At 45.5% G+C, this 14,989-nt stretch overlaps 1 protein-coding gene across 5 annotated transcripts in view; it reads left to right on the plus strand.

The window, feature by feature from the left end:
* LOC143366694 (zwei Ig domain protein zig-8) overlaps nt 1–14,989 on the plus strand; it is a 63,729-nt gene that overhangs the window by 36,241 nt on the left and 12,499 nt on the right. For 4 of the 5 annotated variants that reach the window (XM_076807965.1, XM_076807963.1, XM_076807959.1 and 1 more), the window contains 2 exons: nt 3,237–3,403; nt 7,117–7,324. In XM_076807965.1, the coding sequence (XP_076664080.1) occupies nt 3,237–3,403; nt 7,117–7,324 (375 nt within the window). Of the gene's footprint in view, nt 1–3,236; nt 3,404–7,116; nt 7,328–14,989 lie in introns of all 5 variants that reach the window. The other variant, XM_076807964.1, reaches the window with a different exon arrangement.

A 14,989-nucleotide genomic window follows, 5' to 3' on the forward strand; every position in this document is an offset into this window, starting at 1 on the left:
AATTTATAGGCATTTGAGTAGCGGCAAATGCATGGGTAACACCCGGCCACTCGGCACTCACGTAAAGCTTTAAACGCGTTTTTCTCGAAACAGTGTTCTCAAAACGGTGGGACCTGTATCTCCAAAAGTTATTATCCGATTCGAATGAAACCTTTTTTTTACTTGGAAGAATATACTTCTGGCTATGAGGGAAACCAGAAAAAAACAAAAAATTGAAAATTTATATTTTTCCAAGGCGTTGAAAGGACGAAAAATATAGGGAAAATGTGATTTCAAACTTCAAGTGTGTTTGTTTTCTAAAACAATATCATTTTTGCATTTTTTTCTGGTTTCCCCCCTAGCAAGAAGTATATACTTCAAAATAAAACAAGTTTCATTCGAATCGGATAATAACTTTTGGAGATGCAGGTCCCACAGATTTGGATCAACTTTTTGACGCCTTGACTTTAACGACTCCCCAGTGCCGTCTGTAATGATTAATTATAAAACAAAAAATATATTTCTATAACTTACGACATCCTTAATACAGTGCAAAAAGTCTCATTAAATTATATATAGTAGTTTTCCTTGAATTAATTCCTAAAGATCACCTATTTTGGGGGGCACTAGACCGGAACCTCGCCTTAAAGTGGCCACAAATGGTGCATCTACCCTAGCTGGAGCGAATTGAACCCTGGCGGGGAGGTAAACAGTGGGAAAGGTGTATTTAAAAATCTGTCTCGCAGTTCTGTGTTTTAACGACTGTTTGCGTGCCGCTGTCTCGAATAATTTCAGTATTTCGCGAGTATCCGACTTCATTAACGGATGATCTGGTTCCGCTGTGTGACGTTCCCGGCGAACATGTTGCATTGGAGCACGTATGACCTGGCTTTGGGTAGAGTAAATTTTTTGCAGCAACACGTAACGGGAATTCTTTCTTTATCGCGTGCTCTCGCGAGGAAGGTTGAACGTTTCAAAGGGTGATCGCCAGGGGGAGATCAATAGGCGGCAGTTCTTGACATGACTCTACTTGTCCGCATGGCGCGGGCTCTGTTTTCAACGGCTATGGAAAATATCGCTCGCGCACGGCCGAACACGGCTCCTTTTCACCGTAAGTGCTTCGAGTATCTTGCGCGGCCCTTGTCGAGGTAGAATGAATGCGAAAGGCCTGGGGTACATACGTGGGGCACGTAGGGGGTCACGCAGGGTGGGGAGCAGGTTGTTGCAGCAGTGTAAACGTACGCGCTACGGCCACTCGTGCGAACGAGATTGTATTTGCCGCAGTGCAGGACTACCGGCAACAGGATAGTTATGCACCAGCCGTTCCACCCTGTACTTTCGAGCCACTCCGCTCCGCGAGAACCATTCGGATATTCATGCGTTCTGAAGTGATCGCTGGACCCCCGCCTCCGTTGTCCGATTCGAAATTGCTCGAATAAATTGCGCGGATCCCGTGCCCCGAGCAAACGAATACGCGATTACACTTGTAATTGACTTTTTTTCCGTCCATCCTGTTTGCCCTCCTGCCGCTTCGGAGCGTTCGTACGCACCAACCAAATCAGGGGCTGACGAAATGAGCGTCGAGTTCGATGCGAAGGTGTCCCGATGTAGATACTGTAATCTATTTAGGCATTTGTTTTAATAAACAGGGTCGTCGATTCTACCCCGATGAATATCTTCGTGGAACAAAGCTGCCTGCTGGCAACGTTAAGCCGGGTCCAGACCTGAATGAGTATACGCTGAGCAGGCTGAGCGTGCACGAATATTCTGATGTGGACGGGTGAAACGGTAGCCAGGACCGCATGCTTCTACGTCAGAAAGGGTGAGCGTGAACGCATACGCTAGTGTGGACGTGTCATTCGTGGTGACTCGGCGCATGCGACCCGACTCGCGAATGCAGTGAATGTTTTCTTCCGCACATCAAAGGGAGTTTGGAGTGCATTGCGTTCAGCGTGGAAGATAGAAGCAGATGTGATACTTTTCTAAAATCCTCGATGTCTTGGATTTTCATGATATTGACATATATGGTAGCCCATTTGAAATTAGGGACGGTTAAGTCCTCATTTTTACAGATTCGAAATTGTTTAAAAAATGCAAATCTTCAAAGTTAGCTGCTTTCGGCGATTTTTACGAAACCCGCCTACAGAAATTAATTTTAATGACCTAAATTATTGAAGGTGAATGGATTTAATCCATTGCTAATATTGTCATAAACAGTTAATCAGAAATCTAAAAATTACATTTTTAACAATATAATGCAATTACCATACGATAGACTTTAAAGCTCTATTTTACTAAATAATTTGTCTTTCTTTTCTCCACTACACCCTGCATTGTTCTTAATTCATACAGCCAGCGACTCGCTGTTGTGTTAAAAAGTCACACGAGACTATTTTCAACGAATTCAACTTGAAATGATATAAATCAATTTTTCATGAAATTTCTCATTATGGTCCGAATTCCGTCGTTCTTGGTGTCAGTTTCATTGGCGAACCATAAGGAATCAATTAACGTCGTTCTCGCAAAGATCTGGTGAAAAATTCGGGACTCTTGGACATTTCTGACTTTTTAATGGTATTCCAACCGTTTCGAGGGTCGAAACCCATAAATTCGGTGAAGCACTGCAGGGGGTTGTCCTCGCCACGGGGTACCAGGTGGCGCCTCTTTGACAGGCGTCGCTGAAGAATCACCCTGTATTGGTAAACAGGATGACTCCGAGGGTTGAGCTGTAAGTTTATTTAGCTAATCACAGCATCTTTACGACTGCGGAGTGGGCTAAGCTAAGCACAGAAGTTGGCGAAGAAAGACACAGTGGCACTTTCGACCCTCCGCATGCGTCATTCGTGCGCGCTCAACCTGCTCAGCGTATACGCATTCAGGTCTGGACCCGGCTTTATTCGAGCACAGCATCCGAAAGTACAAGGTGAACCGTGAGAATATTATTCTTTGCAAGCTCAAAGATTACGCAGTACTAGTTACCGCGTTGCGCATAATTGCAGAGTGCGATAAAATGGGGAGAAAGAGAAAGGAAATGAGATTTTCTTACGGAATAAAAGAACGGAGCGGTGCTTTTAGCAACGCGATAGATTAAAAGGCCCTTCTATTTTAATGACCTTTCCCCGGCCAATGTTCTATAAGAAGCATGCAACAAAAGCTCGCATCGCGTTGCTAATTCACCGCCGTATTTAAAACGGATTCCCGCATAAAAGAATCTCTTGCCAGCGGATGCAAACAGATTGTTCGCTTCTTGTTTCCAGAGGAAGCCGTGCACAGCACTCGACTGTTCGAGGCGGGTGCTTTGCAAGAATGGCAAACGCCGGAGAAAGGCCCTTACTTTGACACAACGGTTCCATCGAACGTGACGGGCCTTGTGGGGAAAACCATTCAGCTCGTCTGCAAAGTGAAAAACCTTGGAAACAGAACGGTGAGTATCATTGTAATCGGCTGCTTACAACTTTGAGAAATTCGCGGCAAATAGTTGCCTTTAGCAGGCAGGGATCTGCACAATACGCTTGCCATTCAAAGAAACTGGGGATCCGCGTAAAACACGCCACGGAGGAGTACGCCTCCGTGTACTACGGTCCAAGTGCGCGTAACTTTCAGGGGCAGAAATCGGTCCCTAAAGCGTCACGTATTACCGAATCGTTCAATAGAGCGGATGTCAAACATCGAGCATATCGAGCCAACTGATTTGTGTCGGTAGCACGCGAGCAATTCAAAGAATAACAATCGAAACCTGCTGAATTGGAGGACGTAAATGCAGCAGCAACTATGCAGCAGGTAGGACGTCAATAGAAGTGTTCGCGACGTAGATTAATTCGCAAGTTACTGACGTGGCAATGGTAACGAAACGTTTCGACAGCCCCCCTGTTTACACTTCCGTTTGTTGCAAGTTGTGGAAGGGCGACAAGGTTCCCTACGGGTTAATCGCGTTGAAAAGCAATCGGCGATTGTTCTAGTTATGCAATTATCAGGCATGCTCTGAGATTCGAGCGGTGCGTTGAATAACTATGAAAGTCACTTGGTGGTATTCAAGAGAAACGTGGGAATTTTATTTCTTAATTTATTCCTCACGAATGCTTGCCAAGATTAAGTAGAAAAAGAAGCAGCTGCTGTCTGAGGATCCAGCAGTTTAGACAGCAGGCAGTGTGTTACATTTTTAATCCGAAAACTCGTCTCTATGCAAAGCATGCGCGCAGGCGGGTGGCTCGTTCAACTACGTGTGTACTGGCTAATACGTTTCGTTGATATCGTACGTTTCGCGGGTATAATGTCGCGATGCCGCGAGTAAAATTGAGATTTCCGCGACGCTGCGGAGGTGGGGCGAAATTACACAAAGTCTAGAGGCGGCGGGTGAAAGCGGCTAGGAGGGCCGAAAAGCGACGTTCCGCGAAGAAAAGTTTACCTGGCAGTGCTCCCACCTTCCGTCGCATCTCGAATTGTGTTTGCTTTAAGAATTGGTTTCCTTTGCCGTCTACAGAATCGACGGCTTCTATGCGCGACGTTTCGCGAGGGAACACAAATACTTTACCGGGGAATTCGGAAGTTAATCCGAGGGGAAGAAGGCTCTGGCTCTCGCGATCAGTGGTTCCAGAGGGCGGGAGTGCCTCGATTCATTCTAGTTAGGGTTACCGGAACAAAAAATGAAAAAGGAGGACAATCTAGTCTGAAATCGTTTGAAAAAGGAGGACGTTGTAAAGTAAAACCAAATTTTAATTGTATTGAATCAGTATTTAACACCTAACCCAGACATCCTTTTGGATACCATATAGCGTAATTGTATATTAATACGCCCGGAAGAGACGCCGCATTTTCGTATTCTCAAGTGCTATGTCGAATATGGCCTATTCTGGCCGATAAATATTCCACAGAGTTAATTTAACGTATTACAAAAGTTATATCACGAAAAACTATGAATTTTCAACTACTACGATAGCAAAACTAAACTCGACGTATACCTATTGAGGCAAAGTGCGGTAGGCTTACCTAAAAAAATAGCAAAATCTTTAAACGTAATAATGGAAACACGTTCTCGCTTATTAATCTAACCTAAACGAACAGCCTAAAGCAAATAAAATCGACAGTGTTGTATTTTATTACCGATAACCCTGAAATACCAAAGGTGCGGCGTCTCTCCCAGTGCGGCATCTCTCCCGCAGTTACCCTAGTAGCCTTATTCCCTGTCAAACAGTCAGCGAAATAATAGTTAAGTAGCTGATTTCACGCAGCTATTTATTTAATCGGTCGTGTGAATTGATAGATAAAGATCGAATTGCACTTCGAAAGCAAGGAGAACTGATATCGATATCGTTTCTGCATCGGCCATTACGCGAGATACAAATGAATCGAACGTAATGAATGGACGGTGGCCTGGATTGTCCAGAATCGCAACGCGAATAGCAATGATTGCTTGGCGGCCGATCGAACGGTGGAGTGTAATCTGTTAAATTACGCCCGATAAAAACGATTGAAATTGCCGTTCAAGCAGCGAGACGATCGTTACGGGACAGCGCGTGGGTTATAACTGTTATGACGGCCCCTGGATCATCGATTAGATTCCGTTCTAATTAACGGCCTCGAGAAGTTGGCGTATTGGCCGAACTTGCCTTAGGTACACACCTACATGCCGCTTTGCACGCTTTTCCATGGAACTTTGCCAATTTGCTTAGCCGCCGTATGAAAGGAAATCATCTTGAAATCGATGCTGTTGTAGTTGCTAACTAGTTATTATTACAACGCTAGGTACAGAATCCTGAGTACCCATTTCATTTTTCGTACTTGGAGAGCAGGCTCGCGCTCCTATAGCAGGTAATAAATCTCGCGAAACGGGGCATCCATCAGAGAGCATTGCTCAGATGTCACGCGAGGCTCGTGTGTACAGTTGGTGACGCGATTATTCCGGGAATTAAGTTTCTCGAGCTGAAAGCGACGTTCCTGCGATTCGCTTTAAAACGGTCTCTCAAGCTGGAAACCGGGCAACAGTCGCGCGGCGCGCTAATTGCAGGCGAGAAACGAAGAATTAACTGGACAGTACTGGTGTCGCCCGGGCAGAGAAGTCCGTTTCAAAATTTAGCGAAAACGCCCCGAAATTGCTTAACGCGTGCGCGAAATAATCCGGCCCGACTGTAAGTGTGACTTCTCACCCCCGAAACCCCTGCGAAACCAGGTGCCCTGAAAGCATTATGTCATACGAACGAATACGGATCGTTAACAATGTAGCCGTCAGCGTTGATAGGAAATAAAACGATTCTGTAAACAATGGATTCTATCAACGGAAGGCGAACGGCGTATAAGCTTAACGGGTTCGAGGGTGGTAAGTAATGGCGCAAGGGCGCGAGGGGCGGCGGGAAAGGGAGAAAAAGGGAAGTAAAAGTTGTATGATCCAATGCTGTAAAGAACGGAGTACGAGAGGTAATAAGCTAACGGCGAAGGTGTCGAGCGTAACATAATGCAGCGTGCTTGGGGCTGTGCATTATCTTCGGATACGACTTTTTCACGCCGGCATCGTCCCGGTCGTAAAGCGTCTTGAACGGCAGAGGTGTTCCGAAGGAAATTTAAAAGCGGCGCTTAATTGTAAAAGATTTTCCGGCCCGTGATATTGCCAGCGAAGGCTAGAAGGGCGCTGCTTTTTTTTGCCGGCGGGAAAGGCCGGCGCGCGTTTTCGTAGCGTGTTTTTTTACCGATACGAGCAGGATGTTTACGATATTGCGGTCAGCGGATAGCGCGTAACACACGGACGGTGGATGTGTGGGTCGCGGATCGTCCCGCGTCTAATCATTTTTGTGTTTTAGAGGGTCGATTAATCCCCAGAGTGCGGTCTGACCTACCTTTCCCGTGCACAGTGGCCGGCATAGGGTTGGGTTAGGTTAGTCCGAGCAACCCTTAAAAATGAAAACAGTGGGCAGGGACGCGGTCGCGCCCGTACTTTATACGTTTATGCTCGGACCCATACTCAACCGTTATCTTTGCCCTAAAAAATAGCCGGACCTAATATCGACGTGCTTAATAACGCTGGATATAGAAGCTGATAGTCGCACCGGTACGATATAAGAGTCAACGAATCCAGTTCCCGGTGTTTGTCCGCGTAGCAGGCAATTATTAAACAAAATTAGTCTTTATTTATCTGTCTGTCGTTAGGTGTCCTGGGTGAGGCATCGGGACATCCACTTGCTGACCGTAGGTAGGTACACGTACACGAGCGATCAGCGTTTCGAGGCGCTGCACACACCGCACACGGAGGAATGGACGCTGAAGATACGATATCCTCAGAAAAAGGACTCCGGTATCTATGAGTGCCAAATATCCACCACTCCACCCGTCGGCCATCCCCTGTACCTCACCGTGGTTGGTAAGTCGTCCATCACTTTCCACCGCTACGTACCTCCGAGGAAGCATTGTGCTGTACATGCACACGGTTCCTTCGGCCCCTTGCAAACCGAGTGCCGATAAATCCGTGCTCGCGCGCGGCTTCATCGTAGCAAAACCTCGCCCAGCGAAACATGCAGACTCATGAATCGACACGATATTACGGGCATAGAGAAAAAAGTGTACACTGCGACGCGAGTGGAGCTAACAGGCGGAAAGCCGAGGGGAGGGCCGGGGCTTTCGCGTTAAAACGCGAACGAACGACTCGCGAGAGGTGTCGCGAGTGAAATTACGCGGATATCGCAGTTTAGGGGGCGGTTATCGCGACAGAGTTTATAACCGAACAGATATCGCGGCAATGAAGCAGGTATCAGCAGTTTAATCGCACACGCGACGACGGCCACATGAAAGGAAACCGCGTTATTATTCCGCCGGCGCAATTATACGCGAACAAGTAACCGGGGGGGTATCGAGCGACGAAAAGGCCAGAGCACGAGGGTGGAGGCATAGAATCTTCCGGTGACATAAACATCACGGTGGCAATCAACGGGGAACAATGTTCGACCGTAGAAGGTATCTGACGCAACGACCTATTAATTTTGAGGAAATTCTGCTCGGAAGACGGCGATACAGTTATTCGGTCGTTGTTCTAGATTCTAGACCGAAGAATTTTACGAGGCGATGCGCCGTTTTTACGAGTCAGATTAGTTTCTCTAACGTGCGCTGTGCTGATGTGATACAGGTTTCACGGAACGGACGCCAAAGTTAGTATAAAGAGGGATTACTGTAATTCCCGCTGATCCTATTCAACTTTCAAATAAAAGAAGAAAGAAAGGGAAGTGCGCAACAGACACAGAGAAAACGTTCTTTCATCCTGAAAATGGGTGGAATAAGCTACCAAAGTTTACTAGGTTTACCTCCATTCGTGTACTTTGAAAGATTCATTGGATTTAAATGTGTTCTTAAAAAATCGATAAAATGAGGGTCAGCGGTTTGCAGAGTCACCCGAATAGTGAACATCGTGCCGTATCGCACGAGTAGGGGAGACCGGGACTGGAAGACCAGTTTTTCAGTCTTTGATTTTTAATAAATTACGTGGACGACATATCATTAAACCGGTTAGTACATTTGGCTGTCTGATCAAATTAGTAAAGTTGACTCAATGTGACAACAATTAAGATATTTCAATGTTTTTCTAACACCTTCCGTGCTGGTCAACCAGCCCCATGATCGGGGTTGGTTGACTTATAGTGTGGGGTAGGTTGACTATAGGTACAATCAGTTAAGAAAATGTTATTAGTAACTTACTTATCTCAGTGGTAATAAAATAACACAATGTCACTAGAGTTGTTTCATTATAAAATATTAATTCTTTTCTTTCATATTTTAATAATAAACTGAATTTTTTTCAACTTAAACATAAATTATAATGTATTTATAACATAGAAAAATTTAAACCAAAAATAAAAATCGCTTTCTGAATAAAAAAATAACAATTTAAACCTTATTAACGTTATTAGTCAACCACTCCCGACCGATCATTTTGACTTCAAAAATCGATAAAACCTTCAATTATTTATGTATAATGAAAAATACTATGTCAATAGATCGTCGAATAAACAAACTTTAAAATAGTCCCTTAACATTTATTCTATTGTAACTATATAGAGCGTGACAAATTAAATTCTTTAAGAAAAAATATTTACTTACATAGTCAATTTTTCGACAAACCCTGATAACTGTTAAAAAACGTAAGATCGCGGGGTCGGACATAAATGCATGGCATAGTAGAAGTGACTTCTTTCTACAGTAAATCGTTCCGCAGTAGAGCAAACATCGGTGCAAAGTTATTAATAATTAGTCAACCTACCCCTTGGGACAACGAGACCCAGTCACCCTTTAACGATTGCAAATTCCGACTCGCTGGTAAGGCTATTATATTTGCAGAACGTTGGTCGCGATAATTATATGATCGGTCTGACGGTCGTGGTTGCAACCGTTCGTATAAATTTCCCATTTGCATATGCCGAGCGGCGCGGCGGTGCACCAGATACAAATCTATAAATCGAGGCGCAATTTCTTCGCTGCGTCGCCCGTGATGTACATGTATGGTCGAATAAGGGAGGAGCGAGAGACTTTCCAGCCAATATCCGAGCGTATACGTTAGGACAGGCTTTCCGGAGCTTCTTCCCAACCGCGGCGGCCACATTCTTCCTGGAACTCACGAAAATCCCGAACAATAAATTACGCTGCAAGTGGATTGCTCGAATTGAAACTGAAAGCTTTCGCTCCGAGCGCACAGAAATCGCGACCGATGATGTATCGTGTTTAGCCAATTTCCTGGGAGTAGAATCCGCTTAAAGAAAGTCACTCTGTAATCATTCTTACCGCGACTTGTCTGGAACTCGACCGGCAACTTTAAAGTTTCAAGTCCGATCGAGCAGTTCGCACGAGGTGAAAAGTTGTAAATCAGGAAAAGCACGAGGGTATCGATGGAGGGGCTGGGAAGTAAATGGCGAGGTTGTTCTCGATTCGTAGACGCAATTTCAGCAGCCATCTCGAGCGACCGAACGATGGCAACTCGTTCGAGATACGCTTCTGCAAGGCGGAAATTTCTGGAGGGATCCGGTCCTCGGGGGTAAACGAGGCGATCTTGGGAATTGTAAATCAACGCGGGAACGTTCAATCGAGGAAAAATTGACAGGATTTCGATACGGTTGGAAAGCCGTTTGCTAGCTACGTTGCTCCTGATGGGAGTGTAATTTTAAATTCGTATGCATCGCGTACGCTCCGGTGGACCGACGAATTCAAACGAGCTTCGAAAGTAGAGGCAGACCCTGGATGTTTCTTTTCCTCGCGGTAAATTAAGCGCTGGATAGTTAAAGACTGGCTAGGAAAAGACGAAGTAGAAGAAGAAGAAGAAGAAGAAGAAGTCGAAAGAAGGAGTAAAAAGGGAACGGACTTTGATAGATAACGATTGAAGAGCAGGAAGAGATATCGGAGGCCGGGGGGCAGCAGATTCCGGCTATTTCTCTTCTTCCATTTCTTTTCACGAGCAATAGCTTCATTAGCTTCGGTGATAATTGGCTCCGTGCGTGACTCGCTTTCGCAAAACACTGTCCGATCCTTGACGTCGTTATCCTTCGGAGGCCAATCCTAGACGACCGTTCCTTTTTCCTCGTCTCGGAACGAGTCTAATCGTAAGTCCTGGATATCCGGTTCTGTGTAGGACTCAAAGGAATCACTTGATTTCTCTTCCCTGCCATCCCGCGGCTTTAACCGTTACCAGCTTACCCAGGGTCCGGTAATGGTCGTGGACGTTGATCGATCGTTGGTCCTCTGGATCCAATTGGATTCGCCGATCCTTCGGACAGCGTGCAAGTAGTGTGCTGAAAACCAGAAAGCCTGATTGTATCGTAAGTGTACATGCTCCGGTACGATGAATTTCAAGTGATTACTTGGTACCGGGCGAAACTGCAGAAACTTGGATTTTATGAAACTGGAGGGAGCAGCATCTAAGATGTACACGCCGTAACTGTATATTAAAGGAAAGAGATTACACTTTATTTCTATCATGAAAACATCTTGAGTTATAAACTTCAAGCGAAGATGGATTTAGTCCGGAGTGATTTATTGAGCGCCGGAGAAATTAGTTCACTAAGCCAGATCGTCGGAACCTTCGCCTGGGATCACGTAAATCCCTGGTGTATACCGTCAAATCAATCAGTAGGGCTGAGCCGCTGAATCGAATGACGGACTACACTGCTCGCATAAAAAATGAACTTAACATCGATCAAACCCAGCAGCCAACGCTTGATGGAGTGGACAAACATACCCTAGTTCAAATTTTAAGTGCAACACGAGAACACCATAAAACTAAGAAGTTTGTAATAAAATTCAGAGTTAAAGGAAGGTTACGTTTAAATGAAGAATTACTTTCCGATTCGTCTGTCAAGCCAGTGCAGACTGAAAGTCAAGACCAAGCGCAAGTGCATAGTTAACTTGGCACATCTTGCGAGAGACTCTGTATGGCTGGAGAGGCGAGACAAAAGCAGCACTCCTGGATAAAGGAAAACAGAAGGGAAAAGACGTGCTCCGTGTTGACAGCAAAGTAGGCAGCGCCGCTGGAAGACAAAAACCGGCGATTCGTATTTCCTGCAAACACACGTACACGTAGACGAGGAGGTACAACAAGTTCGCCCGGAGGGTCGCAGCCGTCTTCGCGAAAGGCTGAGAAGGCGTTCGAGAAATTGTTCATTCGTGGTGAATCGACGGACGCCCGGGCACTGGCTCCTCTCGCGACAAGACGCGACGGTCTAATAAAGGAACCAAACTAGAGGGAATCGAAAAACAATTGCCTGGCTTTCAGCGGCATTCTTGGCACCCGATACCCGTGAAATTGCAGCGACAAATTGAATCTTTCTCATGACGACCACCACATCGAGAGCCCCCACCTTCCACCGTCCCTTTCTGACCCTAATACTTGTATCCCGTTGCTCCTGTGCCCTAGAATCCACCCTGCCCGCGCGAGAAACAAACGTCGGCGGCTCGTTTCGATGTCTCCTTTAAAGTCTTCCTTCCTCCTGTTTCTCGAGGAAAACACTTGCTCCGCCTCGGTTTACCATCGGAACTTCAAGAAGTCGCGTCGACTTGCAGCCGCGGTACAGTAAGTTCACGAGGTTACGCGAAAGAAAAAGGGCAACGGGAAGATCGTAAACATATTTTGCCGAGTGACTCGGCGTCCGATTTCGAGCCCCGCGGCTCATTCTACTTCCCCCCTGGAATTCAGTTTACGGAATCGAGTCAAGACATTTACTTCGACTCTTCCCTCGCTTCTCCGTTCCGCTTTTAATTCCATAAAACCAACTCGCTTTCCGTTAATGCGAACAAAAAAGAGTATTTAAACATTTTACCTCCGAGCTCCATTACAGGAATAAAGTTAATTCCCGGACTGTCAAGCCAGAGCACGGTCCCCCCGTATTCGAAAATAACATTTCTACCCAGCTTTATAAATTAATTTCCAAGTTAAAAAGATTCACTGGAAGCAGTAATCCCTTCGTTCCCTATGAAACAATTCCGTAGACTGTTAGACACTGGGAGAACGTAACACGCTTTTCGTTATATAAATTCCCTTACTACTTGCGTTTCTCTTCCTCTTCGCGAAATTTGTCGAGGGGCAGGATCTACGATTGCCCGAAACGATCGCCATTTACTTTTACAGCCTTTCGACGAGCGCCCGTCGCGTTACTTTTATCGTACGCATCGCAATTGGTGCGGCTGTACCGCGCGGAGCTTGAGACAACCGCAGGAAATTATTTGCCATAAACGCTACCGGCACCGTTCACTTCCACGATAACACTGTTTCCTCAAATGAATTACTTCCTGCCAGTAATTCACCCTCTCCCTGCTTTCGAAGCTTCGGCTCGCTTTATTGCCCGTCGTCAATCCTCTTGGCCACTAACTTTTTCGGTATTCATTTCGGTCAATCGGAATTGCCATGCGAATTAATCAGCGTTACGAAGAAGTGGAGAGAACGAGTGTGCAAAACGTGAGGTACTTTGAAGGTGATTACTGCCTTCCGAAACTAGGCCTGTGCAAGTTGAAATTCTGAGTCAATATAGAACTATCCACGTGTAGCAGAGACGTCGAACACCACGTACAGTGGCTCGCATTAATATTCGCACACTTTTTAAAATCGCATAACTTTTTTAAAATTGGTCCAAACAACTTGAGTTTTTTTGAGAAGCTAGAAGGATTAGTTTGCTAATTGACGCGTTTCGTTGTTTTGAAAAAAAAATGTATTTGTTTGGAATAGCGAAAAGAATAGTAAAGGTCGATTTTTATACTTTTCTTTGTGAGCTTGTAATGAAAATTAAAAAAAAAAAACCGTTTCTAGATTGCAGTAAGTTGTATACGTGCCTGAAATTTCATCAAAATCGGTTAACGTTGCTCCGAGCTACAAACGTTTAAAGATCGCAGAATAAGGTCGAGAATCGCGAAAATTTCCGAAATCAGCGATTCTCGACCTTATTCTGCGTCCTTAAAACTGTGCGAATATTAATGCGAGTCACTGTATGTATGTAATTTGTCGAAAGGATTTTCATTGCCTGCATCGTACGAGTTATCAACGCTAGCAATCGACCGGTTGACGTCCAACTCTGCGGTAAATTCAAATTTGACGTCTCTGTGGGCACCTTTGGCTTTCAATGTTCCCAACGCGAAACCAATTTCGTGCTTTCCCTGTGAATCAATTTTGCAACCATCGCATACTGGGTCAAGTTGTCCTTCATCCTCTAAGAAAACTGATGCAAAGGATACTTGCCTCTAAACCCTGTTCGACGTCTATGCATTCATCTTCTAACGAATGTTACCCACCGCGCAAGCTGCGCTTGAACCACAGTAAGTAATCAGTGGAGCGATAATTGTGGGGAAAACTTCGTAAACTGGTGTAAAATTGTCTTTCCCCGGAAATTGCGTCGGTATCTCTGCCTGCTATAAATTAATATACCAGCGCGTGGCCGCGGAACAAGGCAAACTAAATAACGCAGCGTGCTCGAGTTGTTAATGTTTTCGTGCATTTAGTTCGCACCTCACAGAACTCGCGGTGCTGGAGACCCTTCGGGAATACAGGCTAAAGATTCCTCTGCAAATCGGATAACTGGTTTATCAAGCGACATACTACGTGGGTTATCCGCTCCTAGGGATGCTGTAATAGAAAGTGCACGAGCGTCTCGTTGAATATATTAAGATGAAAGAAAAACGTAACAGGTGAAATGTCATCCATCTGGGTTGCTCGCGTCTGGTCGGAAATAATTTGACAGATTGATGGAAGGCGTTGTCGAGGCACATTACGAAATTAAACTCTCCAGAATTTCTCTCCCACGTAATTTAGGCATCAGGTTTCTTGGTATTAATAGCGCGAAAAGAGATTCACGAAGCAGACCGACGTTTCAGCAGTACATCGCGTTCCTTGGAAACGAGGAGAAGAGTTAAATATACGATTACGGAAATCTCGATAGTTACTTCTGAGTCGTTAAAAGCTCGTGCCATTATCAAAGAAGGTCTCGTTCTCCGAGAGCTTACAAGCCCCCCTCGAACGTAACGAGAATGGGTCGCCGGTGAACTCGACCGATAGTCGTTTTCGGTCTGATTTATTACCATTACGTTTAACTCCAGAGGTCCTAGTGCTTCTACGGTTTCTCAGACTACTCGTGCGCGGCGTGTAACAAGGGAAGAAATGTACGGGGTGTCTTTTGGTGCGTGATAGAGCCGAGGTGATTTTCTGATTGTTACCAAAAAAACACACAAGCCGAAAACTACACACGCAAAGAGGTTTCCATGGTCCCTGGAATGCCACAAAGCGACCGTCGTTCAGGTAGGGTCCGTGTAAACGTAGAAAGCGATTAATTCGAGGAGAATCGTTTCGAGTCGGACTCTAAAGGGTGGGTTCGCCCCCGGGGAATCTTGGCTCCCGATGAAATCGCGCCTCGGCGCAATTTATTGCTAATACGCGCCGCAAAAGCCGTCATCGTGACGGATTAACGAGGCGCCGTTGAAAATGCAAAAAGCTTTAATTTCAATGACTATAGGCCGGCGTGCAGCACGCTGGCTGAATAATTACAAGGTAGAACGGGAGACCGGATCA

The sequence above is a fragment of the Andrena cerasifolii genome, chromosome 3, assembly GCF_050908995.1.
Source record: "Andrena cerasifolii isolate SP2316 chromosome 3, iyAndCera1_principal, whole genome shotgun sequence".
In the NCBI taxonomy this organism is placed as follows: domain Eukaryota; kingdom Metazoa; phylum Arthropoda; class Insecta; order Hymenoptera; family Andrenidae; genus Andrena; species Andrena cerasifolii.